The 26,691-nt window shown below is 50.2% G+C and overlaps 1 protein-coding gene across 19 annotated transcripts in view; it reads right to left on the minus strand.

Moving 5' to 3' along the window:
- The window catches only part of TACC2 (transforming acidic coiled-coil containing protein 2), a 213,260-nt gene that overhangs the window by 12,423 nt on the left and 174,146 nt on the right, over positions 1-26,691 (minus strand). For 13 of the 19 annotated variants that reach the window (XM_072805034.1, XM_072805046.1, XM_072805045.1 and 10 more), the window contains 9 exons: positions 23,389-23,449; positions 22,069-22,267; positions 15,226-15,287; positions 14,049-14,164; positions 12,721-12,892; positions 11,336-11,476; positions 10,396-10,485; positions 3,596-3,739; positions 3,049-3,125 (listed from right to left, as the gene is read on the minus strand). In XM_072805034.1, coding sequence (XP_072661135.1) covers positions 3,049-3,125; positions 3,596-3,739; positions 10,396-10,485; positions 11,336-11,476; positions 12,721-12,892; positions 14,049-14,164; positions 15,226-15,287; positions 22,069-22,267; positions 23,389-23,449 — 1,062 coding nt within the window. The remainder of the gene's footprint in view (positions 1-3,048; positions 3,126-3,595; positions 3,740-10,395; positions 10,486-11,335; positions 11,477-12,720; positions 12,893-14,048; positions 14,165-15,225; positions 15,288-22,068; positions 22,268-23,388; positions 23,450-26,691) is intronic. The other 6 variants (XM_072805043.1, XM_072805044.1, XM_072805051.1 and 3 more) reach the window with 2 other exon arrangements.

A 26,691-nucleotide genomic window follows, 5' to 3' on the forward strand; every position in this document is an offset into this window, starting at 1 on the left:
GTAATAACCTCACAGCTGCTGGGTATCTGTCCCCAGCTTCTTGACCTTGGCCCCAAGGACAGCACCTCACCCAAGGGATGACTCACAACAAAAAAGGTGACCATGCCATGAGCCCATGTGGGTTCTTTCTGAATCCTACACAGAAGCGCTTTGTGTTTTCTGTAATCAATACCTCCTTGTATCCCTGAAGCACAAAACAGCAAAGGACCTTTGAGGCTCTACCATCTACACCCATCCCTGCCAAGGACACAGGCTGGACCACAGCAGGTAAGGGATGTGTCCTTCCAGCCATGTGTGGGGACACCTGTGGTCCAGAGCGGCTTCAGTGGCACCATATCTGTACCTCGTCTTCACAGCGATCCCCAAGGAGGGGTGCCCTGAGGATCCCCAGAATTGCTGATGGGGATACTGAGGCACAGGGTCATCCAGGAACCTTTCTAGGATCCCAGGGCTACAAAGCAGCAGAGCTAGGATTCGAATCCAGACATAGGTCTCTGGAGCCTCCTCGTACTCCTTATGCCTTATTGCCCAGAGGCACGGAGATCCACCCTTGTTCACAGAGGAGGTAACTCAGATGGAGTTAAGGAACAGACCCCAAAGCAGCCAGGAAGCCAAGCCTGATTTTCACCTGGCCTGGTCTGGCTCCAGAGGTAGACACGTGGGCTTTCAAACACGAGCACAGCTGTGTCAGCTGGCAATGCCTAAACGCGAACCTACTGGTTAGTAAACAGCACCTCCTGGGGCCCCCAGAGATGGAACCTCTAGCCTTCCCAGCACGCCCTGCTTTCATGATCAGGGCAGGGAAAACATTACAGCCATGCTGCTTCCTCCTCCACTCCCCTACCAAAAAAAAAAAAAAAAAGAAAAGAAAAGAAAAAAGAAAAAAAAGAGAGGGAGGGAGAAAGACGAAAGAAGTTTTCAAATGATGCCACCACATGTCCTCAGTGTAAAATGTGAACAGCACACTGGGATTCACCTCCAGAAGTGGTCACAAAAACATCAGTAGGAAGAAGGAATGAACAGGAGAATTTTCAGGAAGATACTATTTGACTTAGAAACCAGGGCTATGAAGACCTAATAACGGTAATTACGTAAATACCTTGGCTACTTAAATCGGTAGCCAGAAAGGCAGCGGATTCTGATAATTAACCAGCAGCTGTTACTACAATTAAGTGCACTAGAAATGTACTAACTCTTCAACAAATTTTTAAGAATTCATCTATTCCCTACTCTCAAACGTTGAGACTTAAAAATGAAGCAAGTCCATCAGAGATTTTCGGCATCGCGCCAGACCTTCTGTCTTAAGACGATCGTGCTCTAACTCCTATCTTCCCTTGCAACTGCAAAACCCATGTTCAGTTCAGCTTGTGCTGAAGAAAGGCAGGTGTGTGGGGAAAAAATGAACCATGCCCCCAGAAGCAGTTCTCAGAGCTGGCAGCAGCAGCAGCCAGAACCCGGGATGGCCAGAGCAAAGATTTGGGCCAAAGTTTCTTTAAAAATGCCACTTGCAGGGATGCCTGGGTGGCTCAGTGGTTGAGCGTCTGCCTTCAGCTGAGGTCGAGTCCCACATCGGGCTCCCTGCACGGAGCCTGCTTCTCCCTCTGCCTGTGTCTCTGCCTCTCTTTCTCTCTGTCTCTCTCACGAATAAATAAATAAAATCTTAAAAAAAAAAAAATGCCACTTGCAATACAGTTTTTAAGATCACATCCCAAGGGTACTTCTAGCCCCAGAGATGGTTTCTTAGCTTCCAAGATGATGATGAATCATGAAGGAAAATAATGGGCAGAAAGGTGCATGAGATGTGACAATGAAGGAGGGAGGTCCCTGGGCACAATGGAAAGAATTTGGGTTTTGGAATCAGAAAAGTAGATTCAAATTCATGTTCTTCTAACTAGAAGCTCTGGGATGTTGGGCAAGTCACCTCACTTCTCTGAGACTTCCACTGTCAGATGGGGCTGACCATCCCTTCTTGAGGGCCATGGGGAGAAACAGAGACTGTGTGTCACTAGCCAAAAGCACAGCCCATGGCACATGGTAGGCACTTACTGTGTGGTGGCTATTATAAGTCTGTTACAGATGTGGCAAATGGAAATTAATCATTCAGACAAAATTCTGGAGATAACCTATTTATCCATGGAGACTGGTGAAGTCCACTACATTAAAACTGTACAAGGACATACAATTTGTTACAGAATGAGGTCAAGATGTATAAAAATCTCTCCAAGATTTGCTAATAAGTTAGGGGCACCTGGGTGGTGCAGTCAGCTGAGTGTCCGACTCTTGGTTTCGTTCAGCTCAGGTTGTGATCTCAGAGTCGTGGCATCGAGCCCCGTGTCAGGCTCTGCACTCAGCGCAGAGTCGGCTTGAGATTCTCTCTCCCTTTCCCCCTCCCACTTGTGCTTGCTCCCTCTCTCGCCGCCCCCCCCATTCTCTAAAATAAGTAAATAAATCTTTTTTTTTTAAGATTTTATTTATTTATTCATGAGAGACACACACACAGAGAGAGGCAGCGACACAGGCAGAGGGAGAAGCAGGCTCCATGCAGGGAGCCCGACGTGGGACTCAATCCGGGGTCTCCAGGATCACGCCCTGGGCCGAAGGTGGCGCTAAACCGCTGAGCCACCCGGGCTGCCCAAGTAAATAAATCTTAAAAATAAGATTTGCTAAGTCAAAAATGTAGGGTAATGCACATTTCCACTCTCCACTTAGGAAGACAAAAGGAGTCTGTATAGAGACTCATTCATATATTTGCAATCAGAAACGGAAAATTCTGGGAAGGATGCACCAGAAAGGGTGGATCACCGCTACCTGAGATGGAATGAGAGGCTGACTGGGAGGGCGATTCTTTTTTCTTTGTAGTATTTCGCTCAGGTGTATCATATTTTAGAAACACCAACATTCCTACAAATACTTCCCGCGAAAATATGAAGCTTATCTCATAAAGCACTGGCAAGTGCTGGGAAGACACGGCCGGTAGAGTGCACCACAGCAGCTGTCACGAGACCACAGGTAAGCACCCCCCAGGTACCGGGAACCGTCACAACTCACCTCATTTCCATCACTTCCCGCCTGCTTTCTTCATACTTGTCCTTCCACTCTGAGACCTCTCTCTCCTTGGTTATGATCTAGCGTCAGGGAGAAGAGAAAGGTGAGTCCCGGAGGAGTGAATTCAGATCTGAACAATTCACAGACCCAAGAGAAGGGGACACTGAATAAACATAGAATTAAAACTTCCTACAACCAAACAGTAACTGTATTCGGAGGATTTCCGGGAGCACAAGACAGAAATAAACCAGGTATCAGACTTTCACAGTGCCCACAGGGAGCAACCAGAAGCCTATGCTTTCTGTTATAAATCAAGCAAGGCCACAGAGGCTGGTTCAACGATGGGGTCTCGGAAGATCAACCCCAGGCTGCTGCCTGTCTCTGCCCGCAGGGGAGGGGGGGCAGGGGAAAGCCTAGGTTCGAAGATGCTAGCTTCATGATGATTAGACCGAGGGTCTATATATTTATATTTATCTACATGGAGCAGAAACCAGAGTTTTGCCCAAGGCAACCACAGCCGGCCTCCCCGAGCCACACGCAGCCACAATACCTCTGCCCTGGCAATCCGGAGTGCAGAGTCCAGGTCGGGCTGCTGGAACAGAAGGCCTGCCGGCTTCTCCACTTCGGTGGTCCCGATGCGGGAGTACAAGGCTGTTTTGGAGATGGAGACATCTGTTGGGTGAGCAGCTTCTCTCTGTGGAATGGTTTTTAATTAAAAAAAAAAAAAGAAGAAGAAGAAGAAGTTAGTATCACTCATATGAGAAACAGGATCTGCAATTATCCTCTCGTGAATGGGTCAGTTGTATGGTTTTGAGACAAAGGACACCAGAAGTATGAGAAAATGCTTGGACTGATGAGTGGGGAAAAGCCGGATATAATCTATGGAAATCGATCATTTTGCACCTGCACCAGCAGACAAAGGAGCTAATGGCAGAGGCCTCCCCAACTCCCCATTTTTGGAGTCAAGCATGTCTGGTGCCGGCTTATCACTGCCATTTATCAGACGCAGAGGCATTTAGGCATAGTGCTTAAGAACCAAGGCCATTTTCCAGCAGGCTCCACTTCCAAAATTAAAGCCTGATGGTGAACGATGTTGAATTCTAATCTACATTTGCCTAGTTTTGAATAACTGCAGATCTGATCATTTTTGTAAGACTGTCTGCATTTCAATTGGGACGGGGGGGGGGGGGGTGGTGCGTTTGTTCAGCTCGCACAAAGCTTGAGGCCTACCATAGCTATCAGCCAACGTCACCTTCAAAAGCTTAGTTTCCGGATGCCTCAAGGAAGAGCTACTTTGCAGCTATTTTGCCCTCAGTCTGCCGTGTCAACAGCAAAACTGAACTCTGGGTCAGTGACAGTAACCACATTTGCCACCAAGAGCCTCAACAAAGCCGCCCCCACCCACAACTGCCACTGGTCCGACTGTCCAGGACAGTCACTAGCCTCCTGGGAGGGGGGCAGGAGAGGACTGTGGTTCCTCTTCCTCTCTTTGCACAAAACGCTCAGCAATCTCCAACACACTTCAAAAGCCATGTTAGGAGCATCACCAACCGGCACAGCCGGAGCCGGCAGTCTAATTCTACTGCAAGAGACTCCAAACCAAGCACACTCTCAGTCCTATGCATTAACCTCCTGGCGCTGGCGTGGCTGCCAAGGCAAACCGCCGCCCTGGTTACCAGAGTCCAATTCGCTGTGGAGTAATGGTGGTGGCCTGCCAGCTTCCTGGGGCAATGGATGAGAAGCGAGCAGTGAACACAACACCCTGGCGGAGATCTGGAGGCCGAACGGTGAGGACTGGTCTTGGAAGTGGAAGCAGGTAAGATTAAAGACCCAACAATGAGGGGGAAAGGGCGTACCTGCAGGTACTCTCTCTTCCATCACAAGAACAGGCGAGCTCACCCCACTACAGCACCAGAGAAAATGAACTCGAAACAACTTAGAAGACTCAGGCAGAAATTTAATGGATAGGACTGGAGATGACAGAGTTAGGACCAGTTAGTTGTACACATGCACAGTGAGTGACATGGTTCTGGGTGTCCTAAAAACGGGCTTGGGTTTCACGAGCCCTGACTGGCCTTTGGGCTCCCTCTGCAGGGGGACCCCAATGAGCACACGGCCCCCTTTCCACCAGACCCTGGAGACACACTCTCGGGTCAAATGGGATGCCCTGATCTTTCCATCCTCGGGTCCTAAAGAAGCCTCCAGGGCAGCCCTGATCGCCCAGCGGTTTAGCGCCACCTTCAGTCCAGGGCGTGATTCTGGAGACCCAGGATCGAGTCCCACATCGGGCACCTTGCATGGAGCCTGCTTCTCCCTCTGCCTGTGTCTCTGCCTCTCTCCTCTCTGTGTCTCTCATGAATAAAAAAATAAAATTAAAAAAAAAGAAGCCTCCATTACAGGACATCTGACCACAAGCACAGAAGCAGGCAGGCTGACCTCAGAAGAAAGCCTGCCTCCAGACCATAGGTGCAGAGCCTCTCCCATGCGAGCATTCATCTCTGCTATTTGAACTGTTTTCTAGGCTCTGCTTGTCATATGGGAAACTTCTCAAGAAGTAAAGAGAAAATTCTACCCAGAGGTCTTGTTTTCGGCTCAGGTCAGGATCTCAGGATCTTGAGATCCAGCCAGCCTCCTGCTCTGGGCTCAGTGGGGAGTCTGCTCGGACTCTCTCTCCCTTTCTCTCTCTCTGTCCCTCCCTCTGCTCATGTGCACTGGCTTTCTCTCTCAGAAAAATAAATAAATCTTTTTTAAAAATGATATCCAGATAGTAAGACTCTATTTGTATTTATGGAGGAAATTCATAGGCACAAGATTCTGAAGAGGACTGCAAAAAAAAAAAAAAAAGAAAACAAACACCAACCAACCTGTTCCCGTCACTTCTTAAGCACAATAATGTGTTCTTTGAAAAAAAAAAATTTAGAATAAAATTTTAAAAATGGAAAGAACGCTAGGCACCATCTAACGCATCGTGGGTCCCTGGAAGATGGAAAAAATGGGAGGATTTAGGTGATCTGGCCAAAAGGTTTCCCAGAATGAGACTCAATTCTGACTCCAAACAAGCCAGCTCTCTGAAGTGCAAAGGGAAACGAAGTAAAACTAACTTTATCACGCTGGGCAGAAGCGAAATCCGACCAGTGCAGGGAGATGTTGGTTTTAAAGCTGCCTAAATCCTTTGTCCGACAAGGAAGGGAACGAAAAAGAAATATATTAATGAGCTTTCTAAGTCAACACAATGGTTAACCACCACACACACTGACTCACCACCACCTTTCAGCCCGGCCACCTGGTGTTTTCAATAAAGGAACAGATGACCTCAGAATCCATTTGAATGACTGCCTGGGGTATCTGCATGCTAATGAAATTCGAGGTACACACCCTGGTTTTCTCTTACAACCAGGAATCCTTTCTCACTGAAATAGGTTGGTTTCTGACTGATATTTTAACATCAGGCTTAGATTAGGCTTTGTTTCTCTTGCACAAGGCCCCCCCTGGCTGCTTTGGGGGAGCCCAAAAGCCGAGAGAATCACAAATTAAAATGTGAAAGTGGCCACGACTCAGAAATAGCACGAGCCTTTGGAGCCAACTTCTAACCCCTCAATCCACTCACTCGGATCTGGGTCCCTGCGAGGACCCCCAGGGCACTGGCACCCTCGGGCCTGCAGACCTCATGCCTGGGGCTCTTCTGGCTTTGCCGTCCTGCCCCTCACCCAGGCTCAGAGACCTCCTCGTGGCCTCAGGGGAAGCCGACAACCTGGAACCATGGTGGGGTTCCCGTCCTTGGGGGCCGGCTGGCCAGCCGTGAGAACAGTGGGAGAGGTGTGCACGGGATGTGGCCCTGGAGTCTAGATCAGGCCAGGAGACCACAGCAAGCTGGGCCAAGGTCATGGAGAGTAGACCAGGTTGGGTGCACGGGAGGGTGTCTGGGCTAGGTGGGGCCAGGTGGGGCGGAAGAGGGGCCTCTCCTTCGGGTGCTGCAGCATCCAAATTTGACAGCAGGTAGTTCTTAAGCTCAGGATGACTGGATGTGCCCTTATCTACGCGCACAGGAGGCGCCACCAGCCACCCAATGGCCTCTCCTTCCCACTGAGTCAAGACAGGGCCTCGATCCTTCTCGACACCAGCTGTGGGCGATGACTGCAAATTCCCCCAAGGGGCAAATAGAAGCTGAAACCCACATGCCAGCCCCCTGTCACTGCTCTTCACAAGGTTCTTGCAGCTTCCAGGTATTGTGTTGTTCAATGCCGGGGGTGGTGGACAGCTTGTGGACACAGCACCAGAAAAAGAGCCTACGCTGTCCGGCCACTCAGCGATGCAGGTGGTCCCAGACCTAACTCCTCCTCCTGCCCCCGTAAAATCCAGGTCTGCCTTTAGGGGCTGGGACTCCTAGAGGAATCAGACACTGAAGATCGGCACCCTCTCCCCCCTCCCCCACAAAGGGGCCTGTTTCTGGGACTTCCTCGGGTCCTGAAGCCTGCCGGGTCCTGAAGCCTGCCGTTTGTACGCTCCTTGTTCCTACATTACACATCCTTCGTTCTTTACATCTGGGTCCCCTCATCCAGAAAGGCCAAGGGCTCTAGGGATCGCAACCATTATCTGCTACACACACAAGTTAAATCCATCCCCCACGCGCCCTGTACTCCTTGCAAAGCCACACAGATGGGAGCTTCATATTCTCTCCATCCTGGTTACATTCGGGGCTGCTGTACCGCACAGCCGGCCACCCTGGTCCGATGAACCCCAGGAGGACCACTGGATTCACTGGAGCCAGAAGAGTGTGTGGAAGAAAAACAATCAGGAGCTGCAGCCCGACACCCCAGCCCCACGGAGTCTTCCTCGTCTCTAAGATTTTCTGACTAATGAGACAGGAAACCCCACCGCAGCCCGAGGAGGGTCAGCTCAGCTGGCTTTGGGCCTACAGGGAAATGGGGAGCTCCCGCAGGAGCAACCAGAAACCACCGCCACCATATTTCATGCTGCTTCCAGGCCCTTCGAGTGATTTCTTTTCATCCCAAGTGATTTCATTTTTGTGTTAGCTACAGTCTAAGACCGTGCTGCCAAAAAGACTGGGCTATGTCACCTGCAGCTGAAATTTATGGGCAAGAAAAAGAGCAAATTGGGTATACAGCTGCTGTTCCTCTTTCTCCACATCAGCAACTTCCAATGCGGCGAGGGGCAATCAAGCGTCTACGTGAACAAGAAACCCGCAGAAACCTAAAAAGTGGTACAAGTTACCATGGCAGAGAAAAATGTTCCTTACACTCCCCGACGGCTCTATCCTCACGAATGCTGCCTTTAGCACACTCCTCTGAAATAATATATAAGGAGGTAGCTGGGGCCATCCCTCCAACCCACACACAGTGGATTCACCTGACAGTATTTTCTAAATCAAAAGTGGGACACGGGGCCTGGGAACAGGTTGTCATCGCCAGACAGTCAATGGCCAGCCACGATCTGCTGACCTGTCACCTTGGATGAATCCCCTGGAGGAAGGAGGCGGCAGGGGCACCAGGCACTCCGGAACACTCCACACTCCATCTGAACTCTTACTAGAACATGGTCAATCCTGCCTCAAACCTCTGGCCAGGAATATACTGTAGTTATGGTGGCCAGACCTGAAGCTATTCATTCTGTCCTTAAGCCACTACCCAAAAGATATCAAGAAATAAATCTAACGGGGGAAAAAAATCCTCACTGCCTGGTGATTTTCTAAAAATCTTTCTCATGGAAACTACACCGAAGCTTATGTGGGTTGGCAGCGAGAACAGGAACGTCAGCAATGTGCATTAACGTTCCCGTCCCTGCTCTGGGTCCCAGCGTTCTCAGTCTGGACACCCACAGTGTGACCACCTTCTTTCATGGAGAGAGGTCTCTGGGAGCGAGCCCCCCACCTTGTGGACAGTTTCCAGGGAGGCCACACATGGGAGGCCCTGAGGGCAGGAGTAGCACATGGACTCCTGACCTGGTGCCAAGGGAGCTGCTCCCTGAGGTGGGACAGGCAAGGCAAGGGCCATTTGGAGACCAGAGTCCTAGTTCCTGCTGGATCAGTGAATCACTATCAGGCCTCAGGCCGGTTCCACGGCTCCACTTTCCCATCTGTAAAATGGGACCCAGACCCCTCTACAGTAGAGACGCTGTGAGTAGCTGATCAGGTTAACAGAGAAAAAGTGAAAGTTAGTCACCAAGAGCAGGTGTCATTTACCACACGCCTACTGTGTGCCAGGCACGGTGCTGTCCTCCACACAATCCGTAACCCTTACAGCAACCTGCAAACTCACTGCTCATTGCCTCATCTCACAGCTGGAGAAACTGAGGCTCAGAGAGGTTCACCAACACGTTCAAGGCCACAGAGCGTGCTCGGCTGCCCAACTCTGGGCGCGGCGCGGCGGGATGGCAATGAAGCAGCTCCTCAGAGACCACAGCTCCCCGTGGGCCCTGAGGGGTGGCCTGAACCTTCTCAGAAGGCCAGAGCTTTGCACACCTTCAGTAACTCATTCAAATTGTTAAGAAAAAATACTCCAAACTCGGAAGCCAGGCCGAAAGCTTTCTGCATGTGCTGTCAGGATCTTACTCTATTCTAGAGCAGGGGTTAGCCAACTGTGGCATGTGGGCCAAATGGCCCAATGTCCTAGTTTGTAAAAAGGGTTTCAACTGGAACATCACCACACCTGCTCATCTACATGTTGTCTGTGGCTGCTTTTGAGCTACGGTGGCAGAGCTGAGAAGCTGTTAGAGACCAGATGGCCCAGAAAGCCTAAAATATTTACCATCTGCCCTTTATAGAAAAGGGTTGCTTTTCTGTAATTCTATTGACTCCGGCCTAAAGGGCCACCCACTGTCTCAGGAAGGTCTCGGTTTCACTATTTACTATTGATTAGGGTCCAGTCTCAGTATGGTTAGGTCTTAACTCGTAGAAAATAGAAAAGTTGCAAATTATTTGTTCATTTGAGAAGCAAGTGATTTTCGCAGAAAACAAAGGAAAAAACCTCCAAGGTTATATTCGAGTGTCTTGTTTAGCCAGTATCATAAAACCAGTTTTATATCGAGTTTTGCAGTAAGGCTGCAATAGGATTCTGGCCTTTGTTTCACTGACTCTGCATTGGGTTCTTCTATTTTTCTCCATTCCACCTGCTTTACCACCCTGCTGGTTCCTTCACTACCTAGTTAACTAGATCTTAAGACATGTGCTCAGTGTCTATTTATGCGAAAGTTATGCTTTTAGCTTTTTAGAAAAATTTAGACTACTTTGTAGAACACCGACATTGCCTGCTTGGCCAAGGGTTAGCAAGGAAAGAAACTTCTGGACCACACCACATTCTCAAGAGGCAGCGCATGGCAGCAGCAAATCCGTACCTTGGTGTCCTGGCGGCTACGGGAAGCCAGGGCAATCTGCCTGGCCAGCTTCAAGGCTTCTATCCGCATGATGGCAAACTCTAACTCCTCCTGCCGGAGGGGTGGGAGGGGGGGGATGAGCAAATCGCAGGGGAAATGCATCAAGACAGGATGTCAATGTTTCCCACATCCAAGAAATGAATGTGCCACGTGAATGTGTCATGACAGGTAACTCAGGAAAAACACACGCTCTGGCTTTCTTGCACAATTAACACCTCAGCAGATCATGAAATAAGTGTTTAATTTCTTTTTATTTTTTAATTGCCCTTTGGAATGTCTGTGGGGAAGGATCATGGGATCATATGGGATGATTTTCAAAATGGGATCAAAATTTTTATGGCACTTTGATTTCTTTCCTTTTGTTTGATGTAAAGTTGGTCAACAATTTTCATGAATGGTTTCGCATTCTCAAATGACTGTTAACAATCTCTCCAGGTTTGCTCTGAAGGTCTTAATTAAGTTGTCAAGTTTAAGGCACAGAGTAGCTAATTGTTTTGGTAAGACCCAGTCCAGATGTTATCTCAATGGGAGTCTGAGATAGCCTCCCCGCCTGTGTGTCTATAAATAGCTTGGCTTCAAGGTGATCTAATACCCTTGGTTCTGTGAATAAATCACAGAAACTGCTTTTGGGGCTATCAAAACTTCTGAAAAATGATGGCTTGGGCCCAATTTCCCAATTGAAATACAAATGGTTTGTCCTGTACGTAATCACACGATTTATATCATTTTGGCATCTTGGAGCAAGAACATCCACACATCAGTCTTTGAGGGGGAAGAGATTTCATCTGGAACATTTCCAGCAACGCCTCATTAAATCCTGCCTCATTGCATTTGGGGTTCGGAGTTCATTCTCTACTGAGGTTTTCACAAACTCCCAAAAGGTCACACGTGAGCTACAAACCTGAAGTTTCTGGGCAAATACTGGGGGGTTCTTTTCTGCTAAGTCGGGTTCCAGATAGTCAAGCGCACCACAGAGAGAGGCTGGATGAGCTAGCCTGCTGAGGAGGGCGTCAGCAGAGGCAAAGGAGCCCTCAGGAGCTGTCTGAAGGCCGACACAGGAGGACAGGAGGAAAAATAGAGGAGACACAGTGACATTGATTCCAAGCCAGGACCACACCCCTATTTGCTGGACATTTCTGATTTAAGACTAAAGAGTATTAGAGGCCAATACTAATTCTCACCTGCTGCTGACCATGGGCATCTGGAGATTTACAGGCCCCACCCCCTCCCCGGAAGCACAGCCTCAGGTGCCCACCCATCCCTAGCCACCCTCACTCCCTCACCAGGCAGTGGGAGGAAAGTGACCATTTACTTATTTATTTGAAAATCTCAGTGGGTGGACAAGGCAGTTGATGGGTTTCCTGAACATAATATAACTAACTCATCAAAAAAAAAAAAAAAATCTCCAAGTCTAAGCATCAAAGGTTTTGGTGAAGGTCATTTTCTAAATAATAGAAAGATGAAATGTAAAATAGAGTGTCTCTGGCTAGATCGGAAAGACTCCAAAATCAGAAGCCAACTTTGTAGAAGTTGAATCATGCACGAGTCCTTCCGTAGCGCCTGAGAGGTTGTTTGAACCACATCTGCTTTCCTCTTGGCTACTGATATTTTCCCAGTATTTAACTGCCACACAGCGGTGCTCAATAAATACTTGATGCAGGAGGTAACTGAATGGTCTACTAATACAGAACAATAAAAGTAACACTAAAAGTAACTAAGTCAATGGCCTCAAACCCTCTCAGGGACTGCTAGGAAGGAGGTAGAAGAGATAAAAATAAAATTCACCTAGAAGGATGGTCCATTTTAGATGTTCAGGGGGTCTATTTGCTCTGCAAGGCTCCAGAGGGGTTGGGAGGGGAGGGATATAAATAGGTCTATAAACAGGAGGGATTGCCCATCACCAAGGGCCCGGAAAACCAAGTGTTCTCCAAAAGGGGTGTCCCCTGCCCTACCATTCCCTGCCCCCTGCCATAGAGAGTATGGAGAAGCAGGATGTAGACTGAGGACAGCTCCAAAGCAACAGTCCAGGCCCAAGGGAATAGGGTGAAAAATCGTAAAGCGGTGAGGTAAGAACCGCAAAACCATGCTGGTGAGAATGAAGAGCTTTTCTCTCATGGCTATGGCGTGGGGTGTCCTAAGCTGGCTTCTGAGGTCCAGGGGTCAGGGTGGGGCCCCATACCAGGGGCCGGGTGAGTGTTGTTCTGAAGGGTTGGACTCCTTGGTGATGGGACCCAGCTGGGTCAGGCCTCACCCCCAGTGATCTCGGGCCCCTCTGACCCCACTTACAATTTCAATCGCGTCTGAAGCAGTGCCCAGGGTCATGGCCTCCAGCTCCTTCTGGGAGGATTTCTCTGGCACCTGCAAGTGTGGCTCTTGGTTGGGAGCCAGCCCTCGTGTGACAGGATGCTGGATCTTTGCCCCAGCGTTTACAAGGGCTTCAGTTTCCTCAAAACTTGACCTGAGGAAACAAAGAGCATCTTTATTTTTCTCACTGGAAATCCCACTGAAAATGACCAGGATGCCCTGACTCAATCACCATCAGAAGGGATCCTGGACTTCCCAGGGCTATGTTCCCAAAGGGAAAATGGGGCAGGTGTTGGGTGGCCAGGGAGCCTGCAGGCTGGACAGCCCGAGGGAAAAAGGTGGTCCAGCCCCTCCTGCCCCCCACACCCGACAGGGGAAGGTCAGAAGTCCCTTGGTTATGCCCCCGCGGGGAGACAACTGTGTCCTGCATCTCAGTTTTTCTGTAGGACAGGAGGTGAGACCGTGCTCTGTGAAGGTCAAGGGAGACACTGCCTGCATGTGAAGCAGCTGACTCGGTACCCATCACCATGACTATTGCTGTAATGACATCGCCATCATCGTTCCCAACACCCCGGTGAATTCAGAAGTCCTTTTGGGAAGTCAAAGCAAGAGCTTCTTCACTCTTGCTCAGAGAAAGGGGCAGGGAAGTGAGGATGGGAGGGTCCCAGCCACAGAGTGGTGCCCCAACCTTACCCCATCCAGCACCACACAGCTCAGAACGGGACCCTGACCAGTGCTAACTCACAGCCTCCTTAACAGCAAACGTCTACCCGGCACTGCCCTTTCCTTAGAGCATCTCCATTTCACCCTCCTGACGGCTTTGGAGGACAGGCACCCCAGCCCCACTGCATAGTTGAGGGATGCCTGGAAGACTGAGAGCCTCATTCAATCCTCGTGAAATTTCTATAGGGTCGCTTTTGTTACTACCCTCATTTCACCCATGAGGAGACCATAGCACAAGAGGGTCCTGTAACCTGCCTCAGGTCATACAGCCAGTAAGAGGGGAGAGTGGGACTCGGGGTTCAAATGCTGTGGCATGCTGTCTCCCCATGGAACAAATCACAGCACAAAGTTGTATGTACACCGGGGGTGATCAGAGGGGCTCACGCATTCAGCTGTTAACAGGACTGAGGGCTGCTGGTAACCCCCCAACCCCACATGTACATCCAGGAAGACATTCAGAAACCGAGATGTGGCTGCCTGAATACATCAATGCAAATGAAACCGAGCCACGACTGCAGTGCCACAGGGCTCAGAGGCTTGGGGACGGCTGGCCCTGACCCAAAATGCTCTCCTCGTGGAAGTCATACCCTGAACACGGCGTTGGAGACTCTGACGTCCGGACCGGGGGAGACTTGACCGGGCTCTCCTGAGATGTGTCAAACATAAGGTACAGGGCCTGCTTCTTCGGGGCGTCATCGTCCTGCTGCAAGGATCAAAGGCACAAGTCAGCCCGGCTGCAGGTGGGATGAACATCAGAGCTCTCTCCAGTGGACAAATCACTCATCGGGGGCAAAGCCTTCACCCTTCTAGAGCCACCAAGAAGGGAGGAGCAAGCTGGCACTGGCCAGGGGAGAGGAGAGGAAAACAAGAGGGAAGAGGAAGGTGGAGAGGAAGTGTGTGTGCGCTGCTGGAAACAGTGTCAAGGGGAGAGGGGCCAGGACCCCAGGAGAGGGGTCGGGGAGGCTGCACGCTGTTCCATCTGCCCACATTACTGGCCACTCCCTCTGGATGGGCACCCATGCTGGGCTCTGAGCATAGAGGGGTAGGCGAGACCCCATAGTCGAATGAAGGGGACGAGCATGACAGCCCAATGTGGCAAGCGCCTCCATCATGGTCTGCTGACTGCGGGTTAGAAGCAGCACCAAGCATCTACAAACATGCAAAGAAAGATAAAGACAGAAGCAACAGGTCTGGGCCAGTAGTGTCACACCAGGCTCCTCTGGCACCTCTGGGCCTCGCATGGCATCCCCAGACAACAGCAGAGTACAAGAGGGCATGCTCAGAACCAAGTGCCCTGCAGGCAGCAGACGGGAAGCCAGGAGGACAGGTGCCCATCATAGCCACTTAAATGGAAAAGGATGGAGGGGGTGGGGGAGAGAGACTTATTGCCAGAAGAGCCAATCCTCAGTTACATAAAGCAATTACTTTGAAGAAAACAGAAAAGAGGCCACTTTAAAAGCAATCAAATCACTGCTCTACCTTCTAAAGCAAACCTCTGGCAAGTTCTTTTTCAGTCTAGGGAAGTAATGATACGGGAAGCCTAACTGCACTCTATCATTTTCTCCCTGAAAATGCCATGTGAAGTGGGCGGAATACAAACCTCCAAGCCCCAGTCCCAGTTCACCCTTAACTGGGAAGCCCAGGATGCTACGGGCACAAGAGGACCCTGGATTTGGGGCCTGAGCTCAGGAGGAGGCCAGCCCCTGCATTTTCACAAGACAGGGAGGGAAAGCAAGTCCCCTGCGGGCCTGAGGCAGAACTTACAGGTAAGGAGGAGCCAATTTTCTCCATATATTCAATTTCATAGGAGTTTCTGTAATCCAACTCTGCAAAAACAAAACAAAACAAAACAAAACAAAACAAACAAAAAACAAAAGGAGAGTTAGTGTCGGGGTGGAGGAAAAAAAAAAAAAAAAAAAAAAAAAAAAAACGGAAAGGTTTGGGCCAGGCAGGGTGGGGTCTGGAACCAGATTCTAAACTCTGAGCCTGTCCAAGGACTCAAGGTTTCCAATTCAGCTGGTAAGAGAGGCTCAGCTCAGCAATTTTCAGACCACTCGTAAGCCTCTGGCTGCAAAGGGGCTTCTGCCGTTTGGGCGCCTGAGAGTCCAAGGGAGTTAAGTGTGAGCAGCACAGCCTGACCAGGAGCGGATCTGAGCACTATGCACCGAGCTTCCAGGACAGCCTGTCATGAGTGTTGCTTCTTTGTCGGTATCACGTGCGACATGAAAAATGTCCCCACACCCTGACGACATTTTGCAACTGGCCCCAGCTTGGTCCCTCTCTGAGAACATAACCCGGGCCATCCTCCGAGGTAAGGGAGGAATGCACATTGCTCCCGCATTGCTGCTTGCTAAGAGCAGCTTTGCAAGTCACCTGGAACATTTCCCCAGGTCCTGCCAGGGCCTGCAGGGCTGGGGCCACATCAGATTTGCAGATGCAAAGATGACGGAAGTCCAATTAAGGGGAAAAATTACCTATTTCAAATGGCCCGGAGATCTTAGGCTGGAAGGGAACCTCGAGAGGCTTTCCCTGGAATGAGAAGCCCTGGGCCCCTCGGGTCCCCAGGAGGTTACACGAGGACACTCCCAGCACTGCCCCTCCACTGACCCCCGCCTGCCCCATCCAGTGAGTGGGTTCCGAGCTCGTTCGACGTGCCTCAAACTGTGCTGGGCACGGTGGATGAGGTACCCGGAAGCCACAGAAGCTACCAGATGGTTCTTTCCTACTTGAGAAGAACCAGGGGGTGACATGTGATTTGCTCAGAAAGCAGCTGTCCAAGAGTGTGAGCGGCGATCCCTAATGCCTGAATTCTCTTTTTTAACAGAACGTATAGATAACAGTTCTGCTTTAAAGTAGCTCTATTTCTGCAGATTGTCAAAGGCATCGCTTAAAAAGGATTCCTCTATATGAGCTCTAAGGTGACATATTTCCTGGAAGCCCTTCCCCGAACCTGCGAGTGTGTGGGCTTGTGGCCGTATGAGCTCAAGGGCTGAAACATGAAGATGGCCCTTCAGGAGGCTCCAAATGTCCCCAGCGAAGCAAACACCCCCTTCCAGTGGGCTTGGCCTATTCAGGGGAACGAAGACAGTTTTATGGATCAACGGCCAGCAAGACCTCATGCATCTGGCAGGCCTACGTCCCGATGTGTGCATCACTCGGGAGGAGCAGAGATTCATGCAAACTGTACACAGCTGGGCCGGAGCTCAGCACCTGTGACTGGCGTGGGCACCCGTTCTTAGGATGTAGCATAGAAGTATTCGTTCAGGAAGACCTCCTGTCTTCCCCATCTTGTAAATGAGGGGTAAGGTAGGGACAGCGAGGACAGGCTGATTTCTGGGGCCCTCTCCAGATCTCTCACTTTCCAGATGTAGGAGCTCAGGGCTATTATTGCATTGTCCTATTAAAGACTGTTTTAAGTTGGGAGGTAACAGTGAATCAGCTGCCTCCTTCTCCAACAGTACCAAAGCATCATTTAACCCTAAATTATTTAACAGAAACCACCCCCTCCCCAGCACACCCCACAATGGCACGGGGCACCCAGGATGCACCTCACAGGCTAAGAGCCAAGCTAAGAGAGATTTTTTTCCAGGGACTATGGCCCTGGGTCAATGCCCAGCTCCGGTTACCAGCTCGGCTCAGTGAAGCGTCCCGCCTGGAATCTTAGCTCGTCCCCTGGCAGCTGATCACGGTGAGTTTCAGGTCACCGAGCTCACTTAGCTGCCTTCTTTCTCACCTGCCAACGGGGTCCCTTCCCCCTGACCCCACCCAGGGTCCCTCACTCCTCCTTTTGAAGGCAGCAGATGACAGTACAACAGTGGGGGGCTATCTGATCCACTCCCCAACCCCGAGAAATGTCTGCATCCTAACGTGTGTGGTTACAGGAGGCTGGCTCTCCGCAGGACCTTCGGTCCCTGCTGATGTCTGGAGGTGTTCCTTCAGAACACGGCCTGAAACTTCCAATCCTAGCCATTTGGGGGTTCTCATTTTAATTTACAAAATGGCCCAGTTGGTGAAGCATCAGCCTTCAGCTCAGGTCAAGATCTCAGGGTCTTGGGATCGAGCCCCAAGTTGGGCTCCCTGCTCAGCGGGGCATCTGCTTCTCGCTCTCCTTCTGCCTGACCCCCTCCCCACTTGTGCTCTCTCTCGCTTGCTCTGGTCTCTCTCTCTCTCTCTCTCTCTCTCTCTCTCTCTCTCTCTCTCTCTCTCTCTCTCTCAAATAAATGAATAAAATCTTTAATGAATTGGCCTGGAAAAGATGTGAAGAAAAACAACCCCTCTTCAGGTCATCGATATCATCTCCTGTACTTTGAGGGGACATCTTCCAGAACATTGTTTTCAAAAATCTTTCATCTGCTTTCAGTGCTAAGCCTCAAAGGGTCGGCTTGGAGGGGGAGCCATGTCCAGCTTGGGCCCCGGCCACAGGCAGCTGGCAGGCCAGGAAGGGTAATGCCAGTTGCACCAAGTGACACGACACCTTCACGTCCAAGAGAGGAGGCCGCTCGCTGAAGCATCTGCCGCTTCAAGATGCAGAGGCCCCAGTTATTATAAACGGGTCCTGTCATCTCTGAGGACGCTTCTGGTAATTATTTCATGCTGGTCCATGCACTGTGGGAGGGCTGGGAGGCTGCTCTCCTCGACTCTGGCTGCCAGAGCTTGGCTGGGGACTGGAAAGACGCCGGAGGATGTGAGTGAGTCCAGATCGTCACTCCCGGGGTCGGGGAAGCCCACTTCCTGACCTACCCTGCCTACTGGCTTACCTGTAAAATGGAGCTCAAAGTGCCCATATTTTGCAAAAAAAAAAAAAGAAAAAGGGAAATGATGTCAGGTAAAGGCCCTACCACGGGCTATACAGATGCAAGGGACTGTGACCAGGTCTATTATAACTGTTCATTGCTAGGATTTCTGGAACTTTGAACATAAGTGATGAAGAGAAGGGACCCCTTGGTTAGGGGACAAGGATGCTGCTCCCAACAACCTTACTGTCACTCTGCTGCATGTCTGCAGCGTGACAGCAATGGTGCCCACCACGGGAAAACATTCAGCTCCTGAGGGGGTCACCTTACCCTCTGTTGGATGTGGAAAGGTGGGGGCGGATGTCACTGTGTGTCAGGGAGACGGGGAGCTGGGTGACCCTCAAAGGGCACCCAGACTCGTGAATCTAAAACCCTGTTCTCCTTGGGTCTCCTGGACCAGAGCTGGGAGAGGCCTTGGAGGAGGCTATGTTACCAAACAGCTCCTAATCTTTGCATCCCTAGGGACCACATGGACGAGGTCTTTCCCCACGACGTTCCCCAAGGCTGCACCAGAAGTGCAGAAGAGGCCATTTACTAAGCAAGCGTTCAAAGAAAAACATCTGTAATTGCCAATCAGAGTTTTTAACCAGTGGGAGATTATCAGTGTTGCCACAGCGAGCTGATGTAATTACAGCCCAGACACGTCATTTTAATTAGCTGGGCATCTTTCTAATCTAGCTCCATCCAGGTTTCTTGAACTAATAAGCCAGCCTGAAGCTCTCGCGGACCTAGATGAGGAAGCACCGCTGAATTTCTAAAGTCAATGAAAGGAAGCCTGCAGGGTGCTCACATACAAGAGTGTGGTAAGAGCAGGACCCATTGGGTCCAGCCTCTCCATGGACTAGCCCCACAATGCTCAGCAAGTCCTAACAGCTCAAAGCCTGGGCTTCCTCGCGCCTAGGTGGGCAAGAGTAGAAATCCACTCTCTAGAACTGAGACGATGAAATGAAATCCTGTAGACAAGAGCCTCAGTGGGGCTCACCAGTGACAGCTCCCGCCTCACTACTGTCACTTAAAGAGAATCGGCCTTGTAGCAAATACCTGTTTAGGTGGTAGTAATTATTTCTAAACCAAAATCTCATTTTCCTGTGATTTGTGATTTCTGTGTAACAAAGCCTCAAGCACGCCTACAGCGCTGGCCAGATTCTTTCTGGTGATGACATCAGCACCCTAGGGGTGGGTCTGGTATGGCTGGGCATCCAGTTTCTACATCCAGCTGCTGCAGGGAAGCGGGCTGTATTAGAAAGGTGAATGCAGGGCTGACATGTCCTGGAACTGCAGCTGTCCTGTATTTGTACATGTCATAGATTTCCAAATGCCCACCAGCTGTAATTATGGTCGGGACTTCCTGAATCTTCACACTTTTTCTTTTCTTTTCTTTTCCTTTTTTCTTTTCCTTTTTTCTTTTCTTTTCTTTTCTTTTCTTTTCTTTTCTTTTCTTTTCTTTTCTTTCTTTCTCTCTCTCTCTCTCTCTTCCTTCCTTCCTTTCTTTCTTTTAGATTTTACTTATTTATTCATAGAGAGGCAGAGGGAGAAGCAGGCACCCTATAAGGAGCCCAATGCGGGACTCAATCCCAGGACCCCAGGATCATGCCCTGAGCTGAAGGTAGACGCTCAACCACAGAGCCACTCAGGTGTCCCTCACAATCACTTTCTAAGGAGGCAGGTTTAATAGAGCTTTGTTTCAAATGTACAGATTTACCTATCTGTTGAATTTTTGGAGAAAACAAGCAATGATCAAATATGTCGCTGAGCTAGCAAGTAGTTTGCTTCGGTTCCATGTTAAAGATGAACAACTATGTTTCCATGGAATGAGATGCCTACTAGCTTAACAGGTACTATGAGGATCTTTATATTTTCTATTAAAAATGCATGTATTGGGTGGCTCAGTTGGTTAAGAGTCTGCCTTTAGTTCACGTCATGATCCCTGGGTCCTGGGATCGAGCCCAGTGTCAGGCTCCCTACTCAGCGGGGAATCTGCTTCTCCCTCTCCCTCTGCCTGCCACTCCCCTTGCTTATGCTCTGTCAATGAAAATAAAATCTTTAAAAAAAATGCATGTATCTGCATCATCATTACAGCATTAAGTGACCTCAGAGTAGCCCCAACCAAGCACAGAGGGCAGGCAGCACAGAGATGCCCAGGGAAGAGCTGGAGGGGCAGGGCAAGTATGGGAGACAGGGCACAGGGCACTGAAGTGGCAGCCAAGGGGGGTGGCACCCATGGGGCAAAGTGGTTCCATTCAGTGAGGCTCGTGGCCCAGGTGTTCGTGCAGAGGAAAGGGCTGAAGAGGGGTGGAGGTCGGGTCCCAGGGCCCCTGGGGTCAGTCTGCAGTAAGGTCACTGTCAAGCCTCCGCTAACCAAAAGGCTCTGTTCCACAGAGCACATAATGCCAAAGTACACATAATTTAGATGGTCTTTTCATCTTCAAACTATAGAGAGGCACTGTGGTGAGAAGGTAAGCATCCAAAATCCCCCACCAAAAATGACACAGACCTCACTCATATCGTTCAGGACCTCACTCATATCGTTCAGAGACTTTATGGACACAAAGCAAGCCCCCGAGGAGCCGGGTCATGGAACAGTGTGCAGAGGAAGCAGTCCGAGCTACAATCCCAAACTACCTGCTCTTGGTGACACCACCACCTGCCCAGAGGGAGCAGGAGGCCATTTAATGAAGGTGGTGGTTCCTTAGCAGCAGCCAAGAAGTGCAAATGAGATTTTCATGTGTGATGGCCCTTATATTGATTTGTACTCATTTTTTCTGAATGGTTGGATTATCAGGATCTTGGAAAGGGAGACTGAGAACCACCACAATGGTCCCGAGTGCTGGAGGGAAGCTCACAGAGGGGCGGGTGTAGGGAAGAGCCCCAGCAGACCAGAGACGGTTTCAGGCCTCAACAGCTTTCCTAACGAGAAAGGGAAGTGTGGGAGCCAATAGATTCAGAAAAATCTATCCACTGTTAGTGGAATAAGCAGTTTACAAAAAAAAAAAAAAAAAAATTTTGATTCATCCAGTCATGCTGCACGGACTTAACATAGATGAATTTTTCAAGCCAAAGGATCGGGCAGAAAGCTGAAAGCAAAAATACATGTAGGAGGAAGAAAGACATTAATGAGAAAATCAACATGCCTGGAGCCTATTCAGGAAAACTGTCCTCTCGTTGGCAAGCCTGGAGTGAACCATCTGGTTTGGGGGCTTGAGGAGAAGGTATGGCCACCCTGTGGAACATCCTGCGGGCTGATGGACAGTGGTGGCACCTAGGGACCCCAGGCCTGGGCAGGGGATTGACCCACACGGAGCATTTGGCTTGAATGGTGCTGCTTGCAGCTGCGTGTGTTTCAGATCACCCAGGCATCAAAAGCCACAGAGAAGGAGCGAAGCTCAAGTGAGCTCAGGATGGGAACTGGGGGGGCACTGAGCTCACTGGCTCTCAGCTGGTGTCTCAGAGGTGGGGTACAGCTGGGTTCAAGCCTGAGGCTGTTTTAAAATACAGCCTTAGTGGGACGCCTGGGTGGCCCAGCGGTTGAGCGTCTGCCTCCAGCTCAGGGTGTGATCCTGGAGTCCCCGGATCGAGCCCCGTATCGGGCTCCCTGCATGGAGCCTGCTTCTCCCTCTGCCTGTGTCTCTGCCTCTCTGTGTCTCTCTCATGAATAAATAAATAAAATCTTAAAAAAAAAAAATTACAGCCTTAGCTTGGAGTGCACGGATGGCAAGGCTACCTAGCTCGGAAGTTTCTTTCCCGGCCTTTTGCTCCCTAGGGGCAGTGGGCTCCAGGGTAGGGCGGGGGTGTGACCGGCCACCAAACTGCTTACCCTCCGTGGGCGAGTTGAATTTGGTGTCATTTACGAAAGTGGACAGGTCCGAGGGCTGCGGGTAGTCCTGTTTGTCAGCCTCCAGATCCACCGTCACACACGTCCACTTCTGGTTGGTGACCGCCAGCTTCTCTTCATCGGTTGCGTGGACCACCGCGGAGATGACCGGCGTTTCTGGTGTGGCCGCTGGAGTGGGGTCCTGGGAGCAAAAGGGAAGCTGTCTCTCCTCTCACACAGTCTCTGCGTTCCCACCTGCGCCCACCCACCCAAGTCTGGGGCTCCTCTAACCAGGGCAGGTCCCTACCAAAATCCTCAGCATGTCCTCGGATTCTGCTCTAAATGGTCCCAAGGAGACAAATTCTTGGCTCTGTGATTTTCCTTTCCTGATGGCTCGTGATAGGGGGTGACCGTGGGTTTAAAAAAATGAAAAGATCAGGATTTTGTGTCTGGGTTATTCGAGACATTCCTGATCATTCACTTTGAGAAATAAAATAAGGAAATTTATTTCTTGGCCCTTTGATTAGTGCAACTACTGTGCTAAGTCGGCACAGTGCTTTAGGGCCTGTGCACGCACCAATCTCACCAACATCGCCTGGCGATCCGCGTGCCTGTCCCTGGAGGATGGGCACAGGGAGGGAGCAGCTGAGCAGGGCAGAGGTGGTGCCCAGAAGTGTCAGAGCAGAGCTGGGATGGGGACCCCAGACCCCTGTCCTGGGGCGGGGCGCCCTTCTGTGTAGCCCTGCCCGACTAGGGTCTGCTGGCTGGGGCTGCACTGGCTCAGATGGGAGCCTGGCACACCCGCTGCCCGGGGCTAACCTTCCACGGTCGTGGCACAGATCTCATAAAGGAACCAGTGAGAGGGGGAAGGGCCCAAACCCCACTTCTTTAGGGCATGATTTCCTTTATCTCCCCACTCGAATTTTGGTTACATAATCCAGAGCTCTTGACACTCAGTTCTTTTTCACTATATATTCATTTATCTCAACGGACTTTCTCAAAAATCATATTCACAGAAGTTCTCAGCAGATTAACTGGCCAGAACGGATCAGCGGGATTCCTACAGAACCCACCTAACACTTTTGTTGAACATCTCTCTACTCTCAGGGACACACTCTGATCTCTCCCAAAGGGAAGGGATCACAACAATGTCCTGCAAACAGCAAGGGAGCCCCCCCTGCAGGAGGCAAAAGAGGATGTTGGAAACGTGCCCGTGATGAGCAGAAAAGAAAGTTCTGTTGACTAGCGGGGAATCAAAACAACATGGGCTTTGGCGGCCTGGGTGAGTGATTAAAAATCATACATAGCAAGGGAACATTATACCTGAGAAGGCGGATCAGAGAGAGGAGACCGTTTTGGCGACCTTTTCACCCTAAATGTGTCACTGGAAACAAAATGGAAAATGTGAACACAACAAACAGTGGTACAGAACAGTCCAGAGCTCCCCAGAGCGGACGGAAGCCACGGCCTCCGCTGAGCGTCTGGCCCAGATGGCGCTCAGGCCTCCACCACTCCACATGGGCGAGGAGATGTCCACAACTTAACAACAGATATGATCATTGCCCCAGAGGGAAAACGGGTCCTCGAGCCGGAAATCTTTTAAAGAGATGCCACTTTGGAGAGCTGGCCCAGAAAATGAGGCTGGATTTAGCCAGATGTTTTTATTTCAAAAAGCAGATTTGGGGGAGATTAACGTATCCAGATTCATCCAAGAATGTCTGGACCAAGAGGGGTGGGGGCAGGGATCTAGGTTCCAGACACCGATGAACAGGATCCCGTCTCCTGGCTGGCACATAACGGACTGCTGTGCAGAAACACGAAGGAACGTTCTGGGTCTTTGGGGAGAGTCCTTTCCTACTCACTGGAACTCTGTGCGTAAAGGATCCCTACACCCTGGAATTTCTGGGTGAGATTCCGACCACCCAGGGAAACTGGGCTGGGGGTGAGATGATTCTTTTTAAAATTGTAATAGAAGGGAAGCCCGGGTGGCTCAGCGGTTTAGTGTCGCCTTCAGCCCAGGGCCTGATCCTGGAGACCCAGGATCGAGTCCCGTGTCAGGCTCCCTGCATGGAGCCTGCTTCTCTCTCTGCCTGTGTCTCTGCCCCTCTCTCTCTCTCTGTCTCTCTCATGAATAAATAAAATCTTAAAAAAAAATAAATAAATAAATTGTAATAGAAAACACAGGACCTACAAACTACCATCTTAAACACTCTAGCTTCGGTAGCGTGAAGTACACTCACAGGGTACAACAACCCGTCTCCAGACCTCTTTCAGGAATGCGACGATTACTGCCTATTCCTGACCAGGGTTAATGACCCTTTTCTCCCTTCCTTTCTCCTTCTTGAAAATAACTGGGGGTGCACGCAGGTCACTCAGGCAAAGGAAACATCAGCTCAGACTTGCAAAGGGGTCAGAAGGAAAGCACTGTTCGCGTACATGGCTCACTGAGTCAGAGTGTCAGGGGGTCATTTCCCAGGCAGACTGGCCTCTGGTCTCAGGCCCCTCTGTGGTATGGTCCTGCCCCCAGCAAAGCAACAGCTCCTTGGGGTGGGGAAAGTCCCCAGACCTTAGATCCCAATACCTTTCCCTGCTCTAAATAGTAACTGGATGGACAGAGCAATTTGGCCCTCAGTTCCTTCCCTGTGTTCTCTTCAATAAAACGCTCCAACAATGGCACTCAGTCATGAAAAAATACTTAGAAATGGTTATTTATAGCATTTATAGCATTTGCCATACGAACAGTGCAGTCCCAGCCTGAAGCATATATTTATCCATGCATATAAATATATAACTGTATATTTTGGAGTTGCTAAATGGTTCTAAAAAACTAAAGAAATCCCTTGGGCAGATGCAAACCTGAGAGACTCAACTCTATCCCTGGACCGTGGGATGCCTGTGACCAGGCCAGCTTCCCTTGTAAGGACAGAGAGGCAGGGAAGGTACCCGCCCTCGGGGCCCTGGGAGCTGCCCACAGCATCCCTCCTGGCCGTTGGCAAAACAGCACAGACACAGAGGTGGTCTCTTGTTTCCACTGACGCCCAGCAGGGTGACCCCTGGGTGGCAAGCTGATCGATACCCAGCCTGGTCCTGGGCGACCAAGGACGCGGGCCCAGAGCAGGCTGGCGAGGGCTCTCACATCCGTGTGTTTCCCTCTGAACCAACCCTGCATTTTAGGGAGTCTCAATTAGAAACAGCCCAATGACCTCTGCTTCACATGTTAGCATGAACAAGCGACCCCGGTCCACTGCCTGTGGTCGGCTGGCTGGTTATTTTGTCGTGAAGCCACAGTACTTTGAAAGCAATTGCTCACTAGTCCGATTTGAAATGAAAGAACGGAATGAGAGCTTTTTTTTAAAAAAAAAAAAATATGGGTTTCAGATGAAGACATCCAATATGCAAGGGGGGGAAAAAAGTTCCATTCCTGACAAGCAGGCAGATGTTGGATAATCACATTTTCACAGCCAAGCAGTTTCATTTATGCTAATCGTTCTGAAACAGGAAAGTAACCTCTGCTACTGGGGAGCCCCATGCTCCCCCCGCGCCCCCCCCCCACCCGTCCCCAGGCCTGACACAGAAATATGTGAGCAGCAGCCACAGAGAGGAAATTAAAAGAGCTTGAAAGCAAAAACGAAAAAAAGCAGAAAGCGGCACAGGTAGCATGAGCAGCAGATTCCATTAAATTTACTTACAACAGAGAACACACAGACATCACATCTTCAACCATCCTAAGACAAGAAGACAAGAAAAAAGAGAGACAGACAAAAGGAACTGACAAAAAAGATAAATCCGCAGACAACTGGTTATCAGCGGGCTGGGATACAAGAGCCATCCACTGTAGGTGCTGCTTGCAAGGCAGGGCGACATCCCAGCTTTTTGGAGAGGGGCTGGCTGAGAGCAATCCCTCCCCGCTCGGTTCCAATTACCCCAGAGGGCTCTGGTGCCCAAAGAGCTTTGTCCCATTGGTGTAGGATTCCAAGCCGTCTACACTAGAGCGAGACTCAGGGATGGGCTGGCTTCCCTGACCTGCTGGTTAGCTCTGATGATGGGTCAGACTGTACAGGGGGGTATGGGTGGGTGGCTACAGGTTGGCTCTCATTCCAAAAATGGGAGACCGTGGCTGTGTCATTTGGGCATTTCAGGCTTCTGTTTGAGGCCTAAAATAAAGCTTCTGGGGCACTTATTCATGGTGAATGATGAATCTGGGGCTGTGGATTCATCACAGATGTCTGGGTGGCTCAGTCGGGTAAGAGTCTGCCTTTGGCTCAGATTATGATCCTGGGGTCCTAGAATCAAGCTCCACATAGGGCTCCCTGCTCAGCGGGGAGCCTGCTTCTCCCTCTCCTCCCCCTGGCACTCTCTCTTGCTATTTCTGTCTCTGTCTCTCTCAAATAAAGAGAATTTTTTTTTTTTTAATAAAGGACAGGGACATCTGGGTGGCTCAGCAGTTCAGCATCACCTTTGGCTCAGATCCTGATCCCAGGATCCAGGATCGAGTCCCACATTGGGCTCCTTGTAGGGAGCCTGCTTCTCCCTCTGCCCGTGTCTCTGCCTCTCTCTCTCCATCTCTCATGAGTAAATAAATAAAATCTTAAAAAAATAAATAAAAATAAATAAAAATAAAAATAA

Source organism: Canis lupus, chromosome 29 (genome assembly GCF_048164855.1).
Source record: "Canis lupus baileyi chromosome 29, mCanLup2.hap1, whole genome shotgun sequence".
Classification (NCBI taxonomy): domain Eukaryota; kingdom Metazoa; phylum Chordata; class Mammalia; order Carnivora; family Canidae; genus Canis; species Canis lupus.